This window comes from Cololabis saira, chromosome 8 (assembly GCF_033807715.1).
Source record: "Cololabis saira isolate AMF1-May2022 chromosome 8, fColSai1.1, whole genome shotgun sequence".
NCBI lineage: Eukaryota > Metazoa > Chordata > Actinopteri > Beloniformes > Belonidae > Cololabis > Cololabis saira.
The window spans coordinates 1,313,789-1,333,109 of NC_084594.1; the positions used below are offsets into that span (position 1 = coordinate 1,313,789).

A 19,321-nucleotide genomic window follows, 5' to 3' on the forward strand; every position below is an offset into this window, starting at 1 on the left:
TTTCATTATTATCTTTTTATCTTTCTTATCTTCATTATATCTTAATTATCTTTTTATCTTCATTATCTTCATTATCTTCATTATCTTCTTTATCTTCATTATCTTCTATCTTTATCTTCATTATCTTATCTTATTATCTTTTTATCTTCATTATCTTTTTATCTTCTTATCTTTTTATCTTTCATTATCTTCATTATCTTTTTATATTCATCTATCTTCATTATCTTTTTATCTTCATTAACTTAACACACAACAAAACACCACCACAACTAAAATAATCACACCATCCTCACCCCCTCACCATCACCACCCACACCCACCCCACCCACACCCCTCACCACCCCACCCCACCACCACCCACACCCCCACCACCCCCCACCACCCCACCCCCTCACCATCCTCACCCCCCACCACACCCACCCCCCACACCCCCACCCCACCACCCACCACCCACCCCCCTCACCACCCCCACCACCCCACCACCCCCCCCCACCCCCCCACCCCCACCACCCCCCACACCCCCACCACCCACCACCCCCCACCCCCCACCCCCACACACCCCACCACCACACCCCCCCACCCCCCCCACCCCCACCACCCCACCACCCCCACCACCCACACCACCCACCCACCCCACCCCCCACCCACCCACCACCCCACCCACCCCCACCACCCCCACCACCCACACCACCCCACCCCACACCCCCCACCACCCACACCCCCCACCCCACCCCACCACCCACCCCCCACCACCCCCCCACCCCACACCCCCACCCCCACCACCCCCACCCACCCACCCCCACACCCCCCACACCCCCACCACCACCCCACCCCCACACCCCCCCACCCCCCCACCCCCCACCCCCCACCACCCCCCCACCCCCACCCCCCACACCCCACCCCCACCACCCCCCACACCACCCCACCACCCCCCACCCACCCCCCCACCCCACCCCTCACCCCCCACCCCCCACCACCCCCCACCCACCCCCCACCACCCACCCCCCCACCCCCCACCACCCACCACACCCCCCACCCACCCCACACCCCCCACCCACCCACACCCACCCCACCACCCACCACCCACCACCCCCCCACCCCCCCACCACCACACCACCCACCCCCACACCCCCCCACCACCCCACCACCCCCACACCCCCCACCCCCCACCACCCACCCCCATCCCACCCCCCCCACCACCCCACCCCCCCTCACCCCCCACCCATCCCACCATCCTCACCCCCTCACCAACCACACCCCTCACCCCCTCACCCCACCCTCACCATCCCCACCACCCACCCACCCACCCCCCACACCCCCACCCCCCACACCACCCCACCACCCACACCCCCCCACCCCCACCCCACCCCCCCCACCCCCCCACCCCCACCACCCTCACCCCCACCCCCCCACCCCCCACCCCCACCCCCCACCACCTCACCCCCCACCACCCCCACCCCCCCCCCCACCCCCCCACCCCCACCCCACCCCCCCACCCCCCACCACCCCACCCCCCACCCCCACACCCCCACCCCCCACCCCCCACCCCCACCACCCCCACCACCCCACACCAACCTCACCACCCTCACCCCCCACCCCCCTCACCCCCACACCCCCCACCCCCCACCCCCCACCCCCCACCCACCCCCACCACCCCACCCCCCACCACCCACCCCCCACCCCTCCACCCCCTCACCCCACCCCCACCCACCACCCCCCACCACCACCCCCCACCCACCCCCCCACCACCCCCACCCCCCACCCACCCACACCCCCACCACCCCCCACCACCCCCCCACCCCCACCCCCTCACCCCCACACCCCCCACCCCCACACCCCTCCCACCCCCACACACCCCCCCCCACACCCCCACACCCCCTCACCATCCCACCCCCACCCCCACACCCCCACCACCACCCCACACCCCCCTCACCCCCCTCACCCCCTCACCCCCTCACCCCCCTCACCACCCCTCACCCCCCACCACCCCCCACCCCCACCACCCCCTCACCCCCTCACACCCACCCCCCACCACCCCACACCCCCACCCACCCACACCCCCCACCCCCACACCCCCCACACCCACACCCCACACCACCCCTCACCCCCACCCCCTCACCCCCTCACCACCCTCACCACCCTCACCACCCACCCCCTCACCCCCTCCCCCCACACCACACCCACCCCCTCACCCCCCCCACACCCATCCTCCCCTCACCCCACACCCCCACACCACCCCTCCACCCCTCACCCTCACCACCTCACCACACCCACCTCACCACCTCACCATCCTCACCCCCCTCACCAACCTCACCCCCTCACCATCCCTCACCATCCTCACCCCCTCACCCCCTCACCATCCTCACCATCCTCACCATCCTCACCCCCTCACCATCCTCACCATCCCTCACCCCCTCACCATCCTCACCCCCTCACCATCCTCACCCCCTCACCATCCTCACCCCCTCACCATCCTCACCATCCTCACCCCCTCACCATCCTCACCCCCTCACCATCCTCACCCCCTCACCATCCTCACCCCCTCACCATCCTCACCATCCTCACCCCCTCACCATCCTCACCCATCCTCACCCCCTCACCATCCTCACCCCCTCACCATCCTCACCATCCTCACCATCCCTCACCCCCTCACCCCCTCACCATCCTCACCATCCTCACCCCCTCACCATCCTCACCATCCTCACCCCCTCACCCCCTCACCCCCTCACCATCCTCACCCCCTCACCATCCTCACCATCCTCACCATCCTCACCATCCTCACCATCCTCACCCCCTCACCATCCTCACCATCCTCACCCCCTCACCCCCCTCACCATCCTCACCCCCTCACCCCCTCACCCCCTCACCATCCTCACCATCCTCACCATCCTCACCCCCTCACCATCCTCACCCCCTCACCCCCCTCACCATCCTCACCATCCTCACCCCCCTCACCATCCTCACCCCCCTCACCCCCTCACCATCCTCACCATCCTCACCCCCCTCACCATCCTCACCATCCTCACCATCCTCACCATCCTCACCATCCTCACCCCCCTCACCCCCTCACCCCCTCACCCCCTCACCATCCTCACCCCCTCACCATCCTCACCCCCCCTCACCCCCTCACCCCCTCACCCCCTCACCCCCTCACCATCCTCACCAGTAGGTGTTTTTTTTCGTGTTTTTTCAGTTTTTTTCGTGTTTTTTTTTTGTTTTTTTCGGTTTTTTTTCGTGTTTTTTCGTGTTTTTTTCGTTTTCTTTTTCGTGTTTTTTCGTGTTTTTTTGTGTTTTTTTCGTGTTTTTTTCGTGTTTTTTCTTGTTTTTTTTTGTTTTTTCGTGTTTTTTTCGTGTTTTATTTCTTGTTTTTTCGTGTTTTTTCTTGTTTTTTCGTGTTTTTTTCCCGCACGAAAAAACGCACGAATGAAGTGGACCTGAACCTCCACCCACATCAGTTCCGTCAGGAAGAAGCAGAGGTTAAACTTCCTGCAGCAGCTCATGAAGTTTAACCTCCAGCAGCTGCTGATCATTTTACTCTCCATCATCCAGTCTGTTCTCTGCTCCTCGTTCACCTGCAGAGATTCAACCTGGTCTCAGATCTGATCACATAATGACCTGCAGCAGATCTGATCACTGGTCTGATCACACCTGCTGTTCTGAGATCAGACTTAATCAGACTGAATAATAACTGTAACCAGAGCATGGCTGACTCCTGACGCTAGGTGGCGCTAGGTGACGCTAGGTGGCGCTAGGTGACGCTAGGTGACGCTAGGTGACGCTAGGTGACGCTAGGTGACGCTAGGTGACGCTAGGTGACGCTAGGTGACGTCGCTAGGTGGCGCTGTACCCAAGGTAAAAGTGTGACAACTGGCCGGATCGTGTCCACTTCTATTGTTTCTGTGTTTGGCGCTAATATATCCGTGCGTAGATTCTTCCTCTTTATTCTGAGCTGCTCCGGTTTCCTCGTGAAGCTCAGCCGTCTCTCTGGAGATCTTCTTATAAAGGTCTGCGTTCCTACTCTTCCATCCATGAACCTCAGAATGTTTAACTCTTGCATCTGCCGTAGCAGAAAACACGTCTCCTCGTCGGACCAAAAATCAGTTCTTCCTGTAGATGTTTTGAAGAATGAAAGAATGAAAGAATGAAAGAATTAAGAATGGCTAAACACGCGCCGCCTCCTTTTCAACTACTGAGCAGCGTCTTCTCCTTTCACTTCCGGGGGAAAACCCCACCCGGGGGAAATTCTCCAGCATGCACAGACTGTAATATCTATGTCCCCGTACACATGGCGTTAACAACCTGGTTGCGACTGGCTTATCTAGGTGCTGCAACCTGGTTAATGAATACGGCTTGACCAGGGGCCTGTACTACGAAGCGAGTTCAACATATCCAGGATATCTTTTCCTTATCCAGATTCACTAACCCGGACAATTGCAATCACGCTAAGCGGTCACACGACGGTGGTTATCAACTCGGTATATCAACCCAGGTTTCTCCAATCTGGATATGAGCGCGTGCACATAAAAGGGGCGGTGTTTTCAGCGCATGACCAATCGCAAGCATGGAGAAGTCCGCTGTCAGAGCCGCTTATTTCAGTAGCGAAGAGCAAACTATAATTTTACGGAAATATGATGAGTATAGGCATATAATACAGGCAAAAAGCAACACAGTTGCAGCTGCAAAATGCAGGAAAGACAGCTGGCAAAAGATCGCTGACTGTATAAATGCGTAAGTTCATAGGGATATAAACATCACTGCCCCATCATTAGGGCATAAGTAGATCTGACTATAATTACAGTTGTCTATTCTGTTAAATGCATGTGTTGCTTAGATGTATTCGTATGGCGTGTATGACAATTGTAGCCTCATTCCTTCAGCTGCAACCCCAGCGGAGTAAAACGCACATGGGAGCAAATAAAAAATAAATATAAAAACATAATTCAAAGCGGTAAGTAGGCTCACTTTCATATCTTAGAAGTACAACAAGTACAAGGCTTTAGTGTTTCTATCACTCTCTGTTTTAGGATGATATCAGTATACAAAAGCACAATGAAATAGCATTGACATTACTTGCAGCAAACAGAAAAAAACATGACAAGAAGAAGATCGGAGGGATCCTCTCACGATCCGCGCACCGAGCTCCACTGGATTCTGATTGGTCAGTGGGCGGTGCTTTTATACCCGGCGATCTGTATCTGGAACATAACCTGCTCCGGAGCAGGTTAGCTGTTCAGCATAAGTTACCATGGCGATGTACCCCGATAAGAAGTGAACCACCGTCGTAGTCCTGAAAACCCAGGGTTAAACCTGAAGTTACCTCGCTAACCCCAAATCCCGCTTCGTAGTACAGGCCCCAGGTCTACAGAGCTCTGTACACTAAAACCTCCAGACACAGAGACAGTTTCTTCCCCCAGCGGTTGCTCTGATGAATCTCACAGATAACAGTCTCAGAGTAACTAAACATGTGCAATATATAAATAAATCATCAAAATATAAATAAATCATCAAAATATAAATTAATCATCTAAATATAAATAAATCCTCCAGCACCCTCTCTAATATTCATGCTGCCTCACTTAAACTATATTTATTTTATTTATTTATTTCACTCTGCTGCACCTCTCACTTTGTATTGCTTTTGTACAATTTTTAATTTTTTTATCTTGTATTTTTTGCATAATCCTTGTCTGTAGAAATTGTAAATAGGTCATAATTATTCTCACGACCTCAAACTGCTGCACCTTAAAATGTTTATAATGTACATAGAAATTCCACATTTGTCTATTCTTCATTTCTTTATTTCTTTATTTTATTTTTAATACCAAAGAGCAAAACTACCGCTGTTAAATTCCTTGTTGGACAATGTTGGAACCTGGACAATAAAGATGATTCTGATTCTGCAGACGGTTATTTATTATAATATAGTATTTATTTCTGGTTCCACTACAGTAACTCTTATTTTAGTAGGGCTCAAATAAATACCAGAATATCAATATGAATATATATTTAATAAAGTACTGGTACTTTCCTCCTGATTAAATTCAATAATCAACCAATCACGACTTTAGTTTAGTCGTCTGGAAAAATAAATGACCCGGAGGTTTTTAACCCCAGGAACTAATACTAATACTAAAGTACTAACACAGGACCTAAAGTACTAAAGTACTAACACAGGACCTAAAGTACTAAAGTACTAACACAGGACCTAAAGTACTAAAGTACTACACCGGTTCCCCCCCACCGACACCTTTAACCTCCAGGAACAAAGAGACGAGACAGAAGTTAAAAAGACACGTTTTTATTTACAGACAGAAGAAGTTTAGTGACGACACAAACATCCGTCACATCAGCCTGCAGGGGGCGCCGTCAGCGCCGGAGCTCCGGCAGTTCTGCAGAGGGGGCGGAGCTCCGCCCAGGAAACGAGGAGGGGGCGTGGCCTCGGGGGGCGTGGCCTCAGGGGGCGCCGGAGCTCCGGCAGTTCTGCAGAGGAGGCGGAGCTCCGCCCAGGAAACGAGGAGGGGGCGTGGCCTCGGGGGCGTGGCTTCAGAGGGAGGGGGTCCGTCATTGGGGAGGGGTCCAGGTCCAGCAGCTCATCCAGCTACGTCGCTACGCCATGCTGGAGACAGAGAGACGACATTTAACATCCAACATTCCCCAGGAGAACCAACGTTTGTTGTTTGACCTTTTTTTGTCTTTTTTTCCCCTTTTCTTTCCTTTTTTCCCCTTCTCTTTTTTCCTTCCTTTTTAATCTCAACATTTCAACTTTTGTCTCGAAATTTTGACTTTTCTCTCTACATTTCGACTTTTTTCTCGAGATTTCCACATTTTTCTCAAAGTGCATAATGAATAAATAAATCTTCCCCCAGTTCTAACTAATATAGAAACATGCAGCATGTGTTTCTTCATTCTAATTCTGATACAAGACTTTCCATTTTTTGCGGCTCCAGACATATTAGTTTGTGTTTTTGGTCCAATATGGATCTAAAACATGTTGGGTTACCGACCCCTGACATAGATCTATGTGACGCACATTCTGACTTCCTGCTGTTAAATCGTCTATTTGCATGAAAAAGCCTTTAAAAAAAAGAAACTGAGATAAAAGAAACGGGGATGTACGGTAGTATTTTCTGCAGAACACAGACTCTATGACTCATTCATCCTGAGCAGCAGAAACAGACTGCAGGTGGCGCTGCACATGCTCAGCAGCTCATTCATATGCAAATACAGTCATCAAGTAGTTTGCATTGATCATTCATGGTATAAAGTGGGCGTGTAGAGGGCGGATATGAGGAGAATTCACCTTAACCTTCCAGCTGGACTGATATTTATAAAGAGAACATTGCGTGCACACAGTTTTAGAAATCCGGATTTTTTTGTGGGCCCGCCATTTTCAGCTTTTGAGCGAACGTACAGGACTGTCTCAGAAAATTAGAATATTGTGATAAAGTTCTTTATTTTCTGTAATGCAATTAAAAAAACAAAAATGTCATACATTCTGGATTCATTACAAATCAACTTAAATACTGCAATCCTTTTATTATTTTAATATTGCTGATTATGGTTTACAGTTTAAGATTCCCAGAATATTCTAATTTTTTGAGATATTTGAGTTTTCTTAATCTGTAAACCATGATCAGCAATATTAAAATAATAAAAGGCTAAAATATTTCAGTTGATTTGTAATGAATCCAGAATGGATGACATTTTTAGGGCCTTGGCACTTACAGTGCGAAGGCCCTATTGTATCTGTAGGAATTTTTATTATTATTATTATTATTATTATTATTATTCTTCTGACGAAATGACGGCCTTTTTTCCCCCTAAAGCCGGGCATACACTGTGCGATTATCGGCTCGTTTTGAGCCGATTTTCCAGTCGTGCGACTTTTTTTTGATCGGGCCCGATTTTGACCCAATCGTTGCTCGTGCCTCGTGCAGTGTACGTGGGGTAACGACGAGAGATTAACACCTCACGACGAGCTCCCGATCACAAATCGTGAGGTCGCAAGAAATTCAAGCATGTTTGAAATCCTGGTCGCTCCTCGTGAAGGCATCGCACAGTTGAAGCCGTGCTGCGACCCGATTTACCTCATCCTTTCACAGAGAGCATGCGCAATCTCTGATGTCACCTCAAAAACTATTATTTGTAGTTTAAGTGTTGCAAATTCACACTACAACATGTTTTAATAACAGAAAAAGACCGCATTTCCACGTTCGGTGCGTGTCGCCGCGTACCCTGCGCCGTACGCTCTGCGTTGGTGTAACGCGGAACCATAAATCAGCCTTCAGTGTGTGCGCTGTCTGCTGTGCCGTCAGGTCACCCACCTTTTCGTTTCATCTCGTTCCCACCTCCTGCGTGTAAATTCTTTTCACTTTAAAAAAAAAGAGCTATTTATGTTAAGCATAGGATAAAAGTTTGAACTCGGATTTTTGGGAAGTATTTTCAAGATCGTTATTTTAATAGCGGGACTATTTCCTGTGTCAAGGAGCGCTTCGGACGCGTCACGTGATCGCGCTGGACCAATAGCAGCGGCCCCTGATGTAAACAAACCTGACGTCATACAATGTGCGCAACCTCGTCTTCCCAAATATGTAGAAAAATACAATATAATGAGCCAAAAAGTGCACAAAAATGACTAAAACAGTGTTATATGATGCCACAATGAAGATGAATTATGAACTAAAGTGAAATAATAAAAATCGCCCATAATGTGATTTCGTTTTTATCATTGTGCTGTACTGTTCGGAACAACTCTTTTTTCTCTTCTCATTTTGCTGGGACGTCGGGTTCCTCCGCGAGACACAACTTTTGCGGTATGTGTTCATTGTTATGTCTAAAAATGATGCGCAGTGACCACCCAACCAGAAACGGTACAGATATTTTGGGATTTTTTAAATATATATATATAAAAAAATTAAATTATAAAAAAAATAAAGGATCCCATAACCTTTGATCGGGTGGGCAGGACGCACGTTTGGGCTGGAACAGCCTACCCGTGCCCCAGAACCGGCCTCGAGTTCCAGTACACAGAGGTCCGACGGGAGGATTATGATCGTATAGTGTCAGCAGACGGGTCGCATCCGAGCATCGGCTCGTACAGTGTGAGAACATAAATCGTGGGCTCTAAACTTTTGAACTCCGCGATCTAGTCGTGCAGTGTGAGATGGGGCAGTCTCATACGATTCAAAATATCGCACAGTGTATTCCCGGCTTAAACGTGCACCAAAAAGTCACCAAATTTTGCACCAAGCCAGGCCTGGTGATAAATTTGATATTTCCTGGTTTGCATTAATGGGCGTGGCCTAACGGCTCAACAGCGCCCCCTAGAATACTTTTCTCTGCCATAACTTTTGAATGGTTTGACATAAAGAGCCGTGGGTGGTGTCATCAGATTCTGTAAGGAGTCCTTGACCACAATTGGTGAAAATTAGCCCCGCCCCTTCTTCTGATTGGTTGTTCCGATTTTCTGCTATAACTTTTGAATGGTTTGACATAGAGAATCGTGGGTGGTGTATTCGGACTTAGTTTTGAGTCATTCACCGTAATTGGTGCAAATTGCACGCGCGAGGGCCCGTTCATCGCTGCTTGCAGCTTTAATTGTTTTTGTAATTGCATTACAGAAAATCACAATATTCTATTTTTCTGAGACAGTCCTGTATACATAAATCTTTGTCTTTGAGTGCAAAATACATTTTGAAAACCCCCAAATTTTCCGCATGCGCGCTTTGTGTGCGCACGCAGTGCAGCCCCTTCCATACAGTCTTTTTGCAGATGTGGCCCCCTGAATAATCTAGTTGAAGGCCCCTATCCTCACCTGTCGATGAGCGAGTCCCTCATGGTGGTAGCGATGGCCGACGGCGCGGCGGCGTCTCCCAGCCGGAACACGCTCTCGATGACGGACACCTCGGTGCTGGTGGTGTCCAGGCCGCAGAAGGCCGCCCAGTCGTTGACCACCATGCCGGCGGCGATGACCTCGCTGCCGCGGTTCACCGTGCCGGCCACCAGGGGCACCTGCAGCAGCGACGACAGCTCGTCCTGGTCCTCCACCGAGGTGCGGGGGTGCACCAGCCCGCCCTGGTTACTGAAGGCGCAGTAGGAACCCACCAGCACCTGCTCCGCCACCGTCTGACGGAACACCTCCACCTGCAGGGAGTCGGCCAGGATCTCCTCCGTCTCCTGGGGGCGGAGCAAAGGGTTAGACTCCGCCCACTTTAGACTCTGCCCACGTTAGACTCCGCCCACACAAGTATCTCCCACTTTACACCGTGTCCTAATAACTGCATGCGATGCGAGCGTTAGCAACAAAATCAATTCCATTGCTTTATTTTCTATTGGACTGTCCTAACTGGACGCAGCGACGCAGCGTTTTGAGCTGAACATTTGTCGGACGCCCTGATTCTATTTTCTTCCTGTCGCTCGCGTCAATAAAGTGGTCATACATCGTTGGATGCGTCTCCATCGTGGCCTCGATGGCCATTACTTTTCTCAGTCAAAAGTGTTACCGTGGCAACGCTAGATGCCAAAAAGCAGCAAAAAAAAAAAAGAAAGAAAATTCAGACGCTTATTGCTCGGCCGAACTTTATCGTAGAGACATCGTTCAAATTTACAAACACTCGACCCGATTGGCCCTAAAGGACCATAAAACTTCATCATGCTAATTATTACGGTTTTTGCGATATTTAACTTTGAATTAAATAAAAAAATTCCATTTAATTTTGGACGCTTGTTGCTAGGCAACGGTTTGTCGTACAGACATCATTACAACATTGACAAACCCGGGACGCGTTTTACTGCAACATATTTTAGTCTCAACATGGTAGATATTACGCTTTTTGAGATATTCAGCTATTCTAATTTTCAAGCTAACAGAAATTTGGACGCTTGTTGCTCTGACGCGAACCTCCGGGTCAGAACCATCGGCGGGAAACTAGAACTAGAATAGTTTCCGGACGTGTCTCTCACCGGTCGATGTCGGGGTGACCTGTACGTTAGTTTGTGGGCGTGTCTCTCACCCGGTCGATGTCGGGGTGCACCAGCGCTACGTAGTCGTTAGCGGCGATCACGTTGCCCAGCGCCGACAGCCGCTCCTCCACCCGCTGGATCCGGACGGTGTCGGGCAGGCAGTTCCGGATGTGCTGCAGCTCCTGGTCCGTGGCGTTGCTGGGGACTATCAGGCCGTGGCGGTTGCCTGGCAACACAAGACACGCCCCCTCCCTGTCAGTCACCCGACCGGGAGGGGGCGGGGCCAACGGCGGCTAGCGCTAGCTACTCACCCACGCACATCCTCCCGATGATGCGGCAGCCGGCGATGGAGGCGTGGACCACCGGGATGGTCTCCGACAGCTCGCCCTCAAACACGCTGGAGAGAGAGAGGTCAGAGGTCAGGACACGCCCACAGAGAGAGAGAGAGAGGTCAGGACACGCCCACAGATGTCGTATCCGAAATCGCATACTGTACTACTAGTACGTACCGATTTTGCCAAAATGTAGTATGCAGAGCCGTCTGGGAGATTTGCGAGGCCCTGTGCGAAATGGCCGGGGGGGGCCCTTGAAATTTTGGAGTTTTTCAGGTCGGATCAGGTGTCTATATGCGCAATTTTAACTCTCCAATGATCAAAATACTGGATACCTTCCCCTGCCTCATCATCATCTCTTGCCTCGACACGGGGCCCCACGGCTGCTTGAGACCCGGTTGATCGGTGATTTTTGTAACAAATTTATCAAACGAGCCTTTCAGAGAGGCATTAAACTCTTCCATTTTCTTTAGTTTTTTCTTTTTTCCTCCCCTGATGGAAATTTCCTGAATCTGTCTCGTTCTCTCAACATTGTGTGACAGTTTGTTCCAACTCCACCGTCTGGATCAGAGCAGCTTGTGTCTGCGCTTGGTCTGATCAGTTGTATTGAACAACAGACACATATATTTATTGATATGCACAGACTAGTAAACATTTAGGTCTGGAATGGAACATGACTGTTGATATTTATAAGGGAAAAAAGCAAAAAAAAAACAAAAAAAAAAACGGCCCATAGCGCGAGGCCCCGTGCGGTCGCACGGTTCCACACCCCTTGCGGCGGCCCTGGCCGTATGTGAACAGAAGCAAAATCTGCAGTATGCGAAAAATACCAGGATGTCTCACTGATTTGGAAAAAATCCACATCTACATCAGGCCAGTCTACCTACTATATCCCAGAATGCAATGCTGCATCAGACCAGTCTAGTTAGAAACATGGGAGTGATGATCGATAGCTTTTTAAAATTTGACCGACAAGTGGACAATGTTGTGAAGACAAGTTTTTATCAGTTGCATCTTATAGCCAAAGTAAAAACACCCGTCTTTTAACAAACACACCCAGAGCAGATCAGAAGCACTGGGTACTACAATAGTCCAGTACTACAGTATTACAGTACAGTACTCCAGTATTCTGGTGGGACCAAGCCTTTTCAGTTCCAGTTCTGGAATAAACTCCTGTGAGTTACATCTCTGACCTGGGCCTTTTAAATCTAAACTGAAAACTTATTTATTTAATACCCAGTAGTGCGGCGACACTTTTTTTGACACTTTGGTCTTGTTGTTTTATATTTATGTTCATACATTTTAATTCTTGGTTTATTCTGCAAGCACTTTTTGTCTTGATTACATGTTTATTATGTAAAGCACTTTGGTTCCCCTGAACTAGCGTCGCCACCCGTCCCATAAAATACGGAATTGTCATTTATTTTAGAAAAAAAACATCACGTCCCGTATTGAACTAATATGGGACGTGATTTGTCCCGTATTTTCATTAACGCCCCATACACACGTCTGTCACACACACATCAACACTAAATTTAACAATAATGAACAAAATAATACACAGGAAACATTAAGGCCAGCAAAATCTTTGTGGCGGGAGAACAGGACCTGCTGCGTCTGTGCCCAGATCTTTATATGTTATTATTATTATTATTATATATGTGTGTGCCAGACAGCGTCATAATAATTGATGACATAATTAATGTCATAATATACAGGTGAAGGTGGAAAATATTAATATATTGCAAAACGTCATTCGTAGTAAATTCAACTAAAGGTGAAACAAATATAGTATTTCCCACTACATTGAAAGTGAAATATTTCAAGCCTTTATTTGTTATAATTTTGATGATTATGATTCACAGTTTATGAAAACCCTAAATAAAAAATAAATTAGAGAATATTTTACGAAATCAATAAACAATTCCATCATCAAATTTATAACAAATAAAAGGTTTAACATATCTTGCTTTGCCTGGAATGAGACTAGGTAATATACATGTATTAGTTTCACCTTTTAAGTATAATTATTGAAATAAGTTAACTTTTACACCATATTCTAGTTGAATTATTGAAATAAATTAACTTTTACACCATATTCTAGTTGAATTATTGAAATAAATTAACCTTTACACCATATTCTAGTTGAATTATTGTAATAGATTAACTTTTACACCATATTCTAGTTGAATTATTGAAATAAATTAACTTTTACACCATATTCTAGTTGAATTATTGAAATAAATTAACTTTTACACCATATTCTAGTTGAATTATTGAAATAAATTAACTTTTACACCATATTCTAGTTGAATTATTGAAATAAATTAACTTTTACTCCATATTCTAGTTGAATTATTGAAATAAATTAACTTTTACACCATATTTTAGTTGAATTATTGAAATAAATTAACTTTTACACCATATTCTAGTTGAATTATTGAAATAAATTAACTTTTACTCCATATTCTAGTTGAATTATTGAAATAAATTAACTTTTACACCATATTTTAGTTGAATTATTGAAATAAATTAACTTTTACACCATATTCTTCACCTGTATCTGTATTCTACACCTGGGCTGATGTGGACATACATATAGAAGGATGGTGGCTAAGCTGTCCTCCATCATGGACAATGTCTCCCACCCCCTTCATGAGACTGTCAGAGCCCTGGAGATCCATCAGTGACCGGCTTCGTCACCCACGATGCACCACCGAGAGGCATCGCAGGTCCTTCCTCCCCGCTGCCATCAGACTTTATAATCACGCCTGCTCTCAGTAGCCAACAGACAATAATATGTGCAATAATATAAGATGTGCAATATCTGCCAATCTGTCAGTCTACCTCACAACACTCCACCTGCTTTTCTGCACTGTTTCTTAACTGTATATACTGTTCATATCCTGTGTTTATACATATTTTATACGTATCTTTTTGTATTCTTTATATATTTTTTATTTCTGACTTTTTCAGTCTTTTTACCCCTCCCCTGCATGTGTGTGCTAAGTTACTGCTGACAACAAATAAGTTTCCCCACTGAGGGAGAAAATAAAGGATATCTTATAGGAGGCTATTTCAGTTACCAGTATGGTTGTCTGTCTGTACAGTCATGCAGGTTCAATGCTATTAAAGCACTTTAAACTTTAAATCAAAGCATTTTGTTTTTTTATATAAAATAAATACATTTTTATGCATTTTAGAAGTTTTGGGGATTTTGTTGGCGACTGCGCTGCTGAAATCTAATCCCTTATTTCTATTTCTGAAAGTTGGTAACCGTAACCTGTAGGTTGATGTAAAGGTGCTGTAGAAATAAAGTATTTACAACGAACACGTGGTCACGTGGTCCGGCTCCTCTCGGGAGCGCGCACGGACAGGTAAACGGGAGCGCGCGTCTCACCTGTAAAAGTTCTCGGAACCCCCGATCGCCACCAGGCAGTAGGTGTTGGTGAGTTTGGCGAAGCAGCCGATCTCGTTGTTCTTCTCGAATGAGGCTCTGACCGCCATGACGGAGGAGAGGAGGATGAAGGAGGTGAAGAATCCGATCCTGCAACACCAGGAACACGCGTTAACTTCAGGGAATCACGTGGTTTCAGAACAGTTTTCCCGCTCCAAACCCGCCGATCACCGTGTTTAATAATCGATCAGAGTATCATTAATTACCTGGAGAGACGAGGCCTCCAAACACGCGAGAAGAGAGTCCTGCAACCCACGTGGACACTTCCGGGACAACGTGGTGACGTCAGAGCTCAGCGACCGACGTAGTTTTAAGGGGCGTGGCCTCGTCCCTAAACGGTGATTGGTTGATTCATCCATAGATTTATATAAAGGCCTTTATTCTATATATCTATGGATTCATCTGTGGTAGAAAAGTTAATACAACAACCCCTGTGATTATTTTATTTTGATTATTTTAATTTATTTTCTAATTTAATTGTAGAAGTTATCTTGGAAAAAATGTATAGTTACATATTCGCTTGTGTGTTGTGAACTTATTCAATTCAATTCAATTCAATTTTATTTATATAGCGTCTAATACAACAGAGTTGTCTCTAGACGCTTTACAGAGACCCATACCCAGAACATGACCCCCGAGCAGTTATTACATAAACAATGGCAGGTAAAAACTCCCCTAGTGGGAGAAAAACCTTAAGCCAAACAGTGGCAAGGAAAAACTCCCCTTTAGGAGGGAAGAAACCTTGAGCAGGACCAGGCTCATCAGGGGGGACCCTCCTGCCGAGGGCCAGACTGGTGGGTCAGGGACGGCAGCAGCACAGCAGGCAGGTGGAAGCAGCAACGGGATGACCGGGGGTGGGGACCGCAGGCCAGCACACAGCTCCCGAAGCTCCGGCCCAATCAGCAAGTCCCAGGTTGGGGTGCAGGGTCAGGAAAAGACTTGTGCTCCGTAATGCAAGCTACAAGCCACCCACGGCCACCTGCAGGACAAAAGAGAGAAAAGGGAGGAGAAGGGGGGGCCAGCAACGGGATGACCAGGGGTGGGGACCGCAGGCCAGCACGCAGCTCCCGAAGCTCCGGCCCAATCATCAAGTCCCAGGTTGGGGTGCAGGGTCGGGGAAAGGTTGAGAAGGGGCAGGGCCAGGGAGAGGAGTCTTGAGGGACGAACATTCTCCCCCGCCCAAAAGGGGCCGTTACCCTGCCCCCCTCACTCCCACACTGCAGGTTCCGGTGTCCGGCAAAGGATGCTGCAACATGGACAAAAGAGAGAAAAGGGAGGAGAAGGGGGGGCCAGCACAAGAAACCACAGGAGCGACTCTGACACACTAAAGTTTACACTACCTAGAGATTTACCAACACCAGCTAGAGGTTTACTTAACACTAACTATAGGCTTTACTAAACAGAAATGTTTTAAGTTTAGTTTTAAAGGTGGAGGTGGTGTCAGCCCCCTTAACCCAGATTGGAAGTTGGTTCCATAGTAGTGGCGCCTGATAGCAGAACGCCCGCCCTCCAAATCTACATTTAGATACTCTAGGAACTACGAGTAAACCTGCTCTCTGAGAACGGAGAGCTCTGCCAGGAACATAAGGCACTATCAGGTCTTGTAAATAATGCGGAGCTAAGCCGTTTTGGGCTTTATACGCAAGTAATAAAATTTTAAATTGGATTCTGAATTTTACGGGTAACCAATGGAGCGACGCTAACACTGGAGAGACGTGGTCTCTCCTGCTAATTCCTGTCAGTACTCGTGCTGCTGCATTTTGGATCAGCTGGAGCCTATTCAGCAAATTACTTGGACATCCTGCTAACAACACATTACAGTAATCTAGTCTAGAAGATACAAACGCATGAACTAGTTTTTCTGCATCACTCTGTGAGAGGATTTTCCTAATCTTTGCAATATTACGGAGATGGAAAAAGGCTATTTTACAAACCTGATTGACATATGGTTTAAACGACAAATCCTGATCGAAAATAACACCAAGATTTCTCACAGTTGCACTGGAAGCCATCGCAACACCATCTAATACCTTCCTAAGATGCTCTGGACCAAGAATGATAACCTCTGTTTTATCTGAATTTAGAAGCAGGAAATTTCTGGACATCCAGTCCTTGATGTCCCTAAGACATGCCTGAAGTTTAACTAACGGTTCTGTTTCATCCGGCTTCATAGACAAATAGAGCTGCGTATCATCAGCATAACAATGAAAGTGTATGCCGTGATTCTGGATTATACTTCCCAACGGCTGCATGTATAAACTGAACAAGATTGGCCCTAGCACTGAACCCTGCGGAACACCATAACAGACCCTTGACTGTTCTGAAGAAACCTCATGTACATGAACAAACTGGAACCTGTCAGTGAAACTTATGTTTCAGTTGCAAACTTTCCTCAAAGGAATTTTGTAATTTTGAAATGTTGAATAAAGTTTAAAAAAAAAACAAGAAAAAAAAAAAGAAAAGTTAATACAAATTTAGAAATCGTAACATTATTTTTTATATAGATACTATTGACAAATCAGTCCTGGGTTAATGTCATTCTCTTACTGGCTAAATAAATACCACATACACACATACATTTTTTTATAAATGATTTCAAAAGTTTTTTTTGTTTCTTTAAAAAATATTAAGTCAAATAACTCTAATAAAAAATCATTAACCGATATTTCAAAGTATCTTTTATTTTAAGTCTCTTTCTGAAATGTCGATGTTATTTGCTTTAAAATGACTTACTGTTCCTTTTTTTACTTGTCTACCTTATTTTTGTTTATATGTCTGTTGTTCATGAAACCTCCTAAATTTTCTTTTTTTCTTATTATATTTTCTCTACTAGCAGTTTTGTATAAAGTGTGTTTTTCTTGTTTAAAAAATATTGTTCTATAAAAACTTTAAAAAAAAGTTAATAGTTTTTTTGTTTCATTTAACAAAACTTTATTGAAAATATACAAACTCAAAGAGGATAATGGACAAATATCAATTTAAATGCAATATGTAAAGAAAAGAAAATACAAATAAAAAATGGGGATTCTTGTAAGGAATACAAAAAAAATGTCATAAATGTGTCATTAATTCATTAAAATGGGAATGAAATATGTCATTAATTAATTAAAATACAATTCATTTTAAGCAAAAAAATATATTTAATTATTTCAGTATTAATTAATTAATGACACATTTAATTAATGAATGATATTTCATTCCCATTTTAATTAATTAATGATGTATTTATTTAATTTTGGCACTAAAAATCCTCCATGCTCTAAGAATTAAAAGGTTCACATGAATAACAAAATAAATTAAGCATTTAAATTCCCATAATGGAGCATAGAAAAAGGAGAGGAATTATTAAATTAAAATAAAAAATAATGTCCAATGTCTAGACTTATTTTATTTGCATTTTTGTTTTCTACTCTTTTGAGACGTGTGAAAATAAAATCTTAAAATCGTTAATAAAACCCCGGAAGGAAGGAGGGTTTATTTACAATCTCTCCATTTGGCACAATGAATATGGTTCTTACCCAGTAACAAAATGATATTAATTATATCAGAAACAGAAAATCTCAACTCAAATAGTCAACATTCGGAAATACAAGTATAAAGTTATTTAGCTTTTTTTTCTGTTTATTTGCTAATGAACTTTATTAACAAGTGACGAACTTAGAAAAGAACAATAACATATTAACAAAACAATCATACCTCCTAATATTTACAATATATTTCACAAATCAGGTAGAAAACTAAAGAAGGGGAAAATAAATTAGGGCAATATTACCCAGTAACAAAATGATATTAATAATATCAGAAACAGAAAATCTCAATCGTAGTAAATAGTCAACATTGGGAGTAGTATTTAGCTTTTTTTTCTGTTTTTTTCTTTTTTTCTAATGAACTTTATTAACAAGTGAAAACTTAGAAAAGAACAATAACATATTAACAAAACAATCATACCTCCTAATATTTACAATATATTTCACAAATCAGGTAGAAAACTAAAGAAGGGGAAAATAAATTAGGGCAATATTACCCAGTAACAAAATGATATTAATAATATCAGAAACAGAAAATTCCAAATCATCCATGATGAAAATAATAATATGGCTTCATTCAAAAGGTGGAACATTATTAATTTTAAGAGATAATTGTGTTTGTCTGTCCAGAAACAATGAGACAAAGGACGTTGATAAAACAAATTCTGCCACAGGAACCGCGGTGAAGTTAGACCTTATTCATAAACGTCTGTTTTTAACCTCTGTGATATTTCCGAGGGGCCTTTTGTTAACCTTTTATTTTATTTTATATTCTGTCCTCGCAGTTCGTTTCAGCTTGTACAACTAGACAGATCGCTAACATCCTGAAGAAAAGGAGAGGCTGAAGAAATTATTTAGTTTGAGGATTTCTTCTCTTTTGGTCCTCAGTTTTATTTCTTGTATTTCTCTCCAGTTCTTATATTTTTTATTTTGTAAGACTGCAAACAATAAACAAAGATAAACATTACTACAAATAATGTCTGTTATATCTGGATGATTTTCACACAAACGTATTTACATAGTAAAATGGAAACAAACATAAG

General features: G+C 45.3%; 1 protein-coding gene across 1 annotated transcript; it reads right to left on the reverse strand.

Moving 5' to 3' along the window:
* Positions 1-6,548: 6,548 nt before the first annotated feature.
* eif6 (eukaryotic translation initiation factor 6) lies at positions 6,549-15,030 on the reverse strand. The gene is made up of 6 exons (XM_061728334.1): positions 14,958-15,030; positions 14,695-14,841; positions 11,274-11,359; positions 11,013-11,188; positions 9,815-10,176; positions 6,549-6,616 (listed from the first exon to the last, which is right to left on the reverse strand). The coding sequence occupies exons 2-6, from the start codon at positions 14,799-14,801 to the stop codon at positions 6,607-6,609; spliced, it is 741 nt and encodes a 246-aa protein (XP_061584318.1). The 5' UTR covers positions 14,802-14,841; positions 14,958-15,030; the 3' UTR covers positions 6,549-6,606.
* Positions 15,031-19,321: the final 4,291 nt, after the last annotated feature.

What these genes read in the sequence shown, in the direction of transcription:
- eif6 (XM_061728334.1), bottom strand. Translation starts at nt 14,801, where the DNA reads ATGGCGGTCAGAGCCTCATTCGAGAAGAACAACGAGATCGGCTGCTTC. An exon ending in GGTTCCGAGAACTTTTACAG is followed by an intron (nt 11,360 to 14,694) that starts GTGAGACGCGCG and finishes CTCTCTCTCCAG; the next exon opens with CGTGTTTGAGGGCGAGCTGT. An exon ending in CATCGGGAGGATGTGCGTGG is followed by an intron (nt 11,189 to 11,273) that starts GTGAGTAGCTAG and finishes TTGTGTTGCCAG; the next exon opens with GCAACCGCCACGGCCTGATA.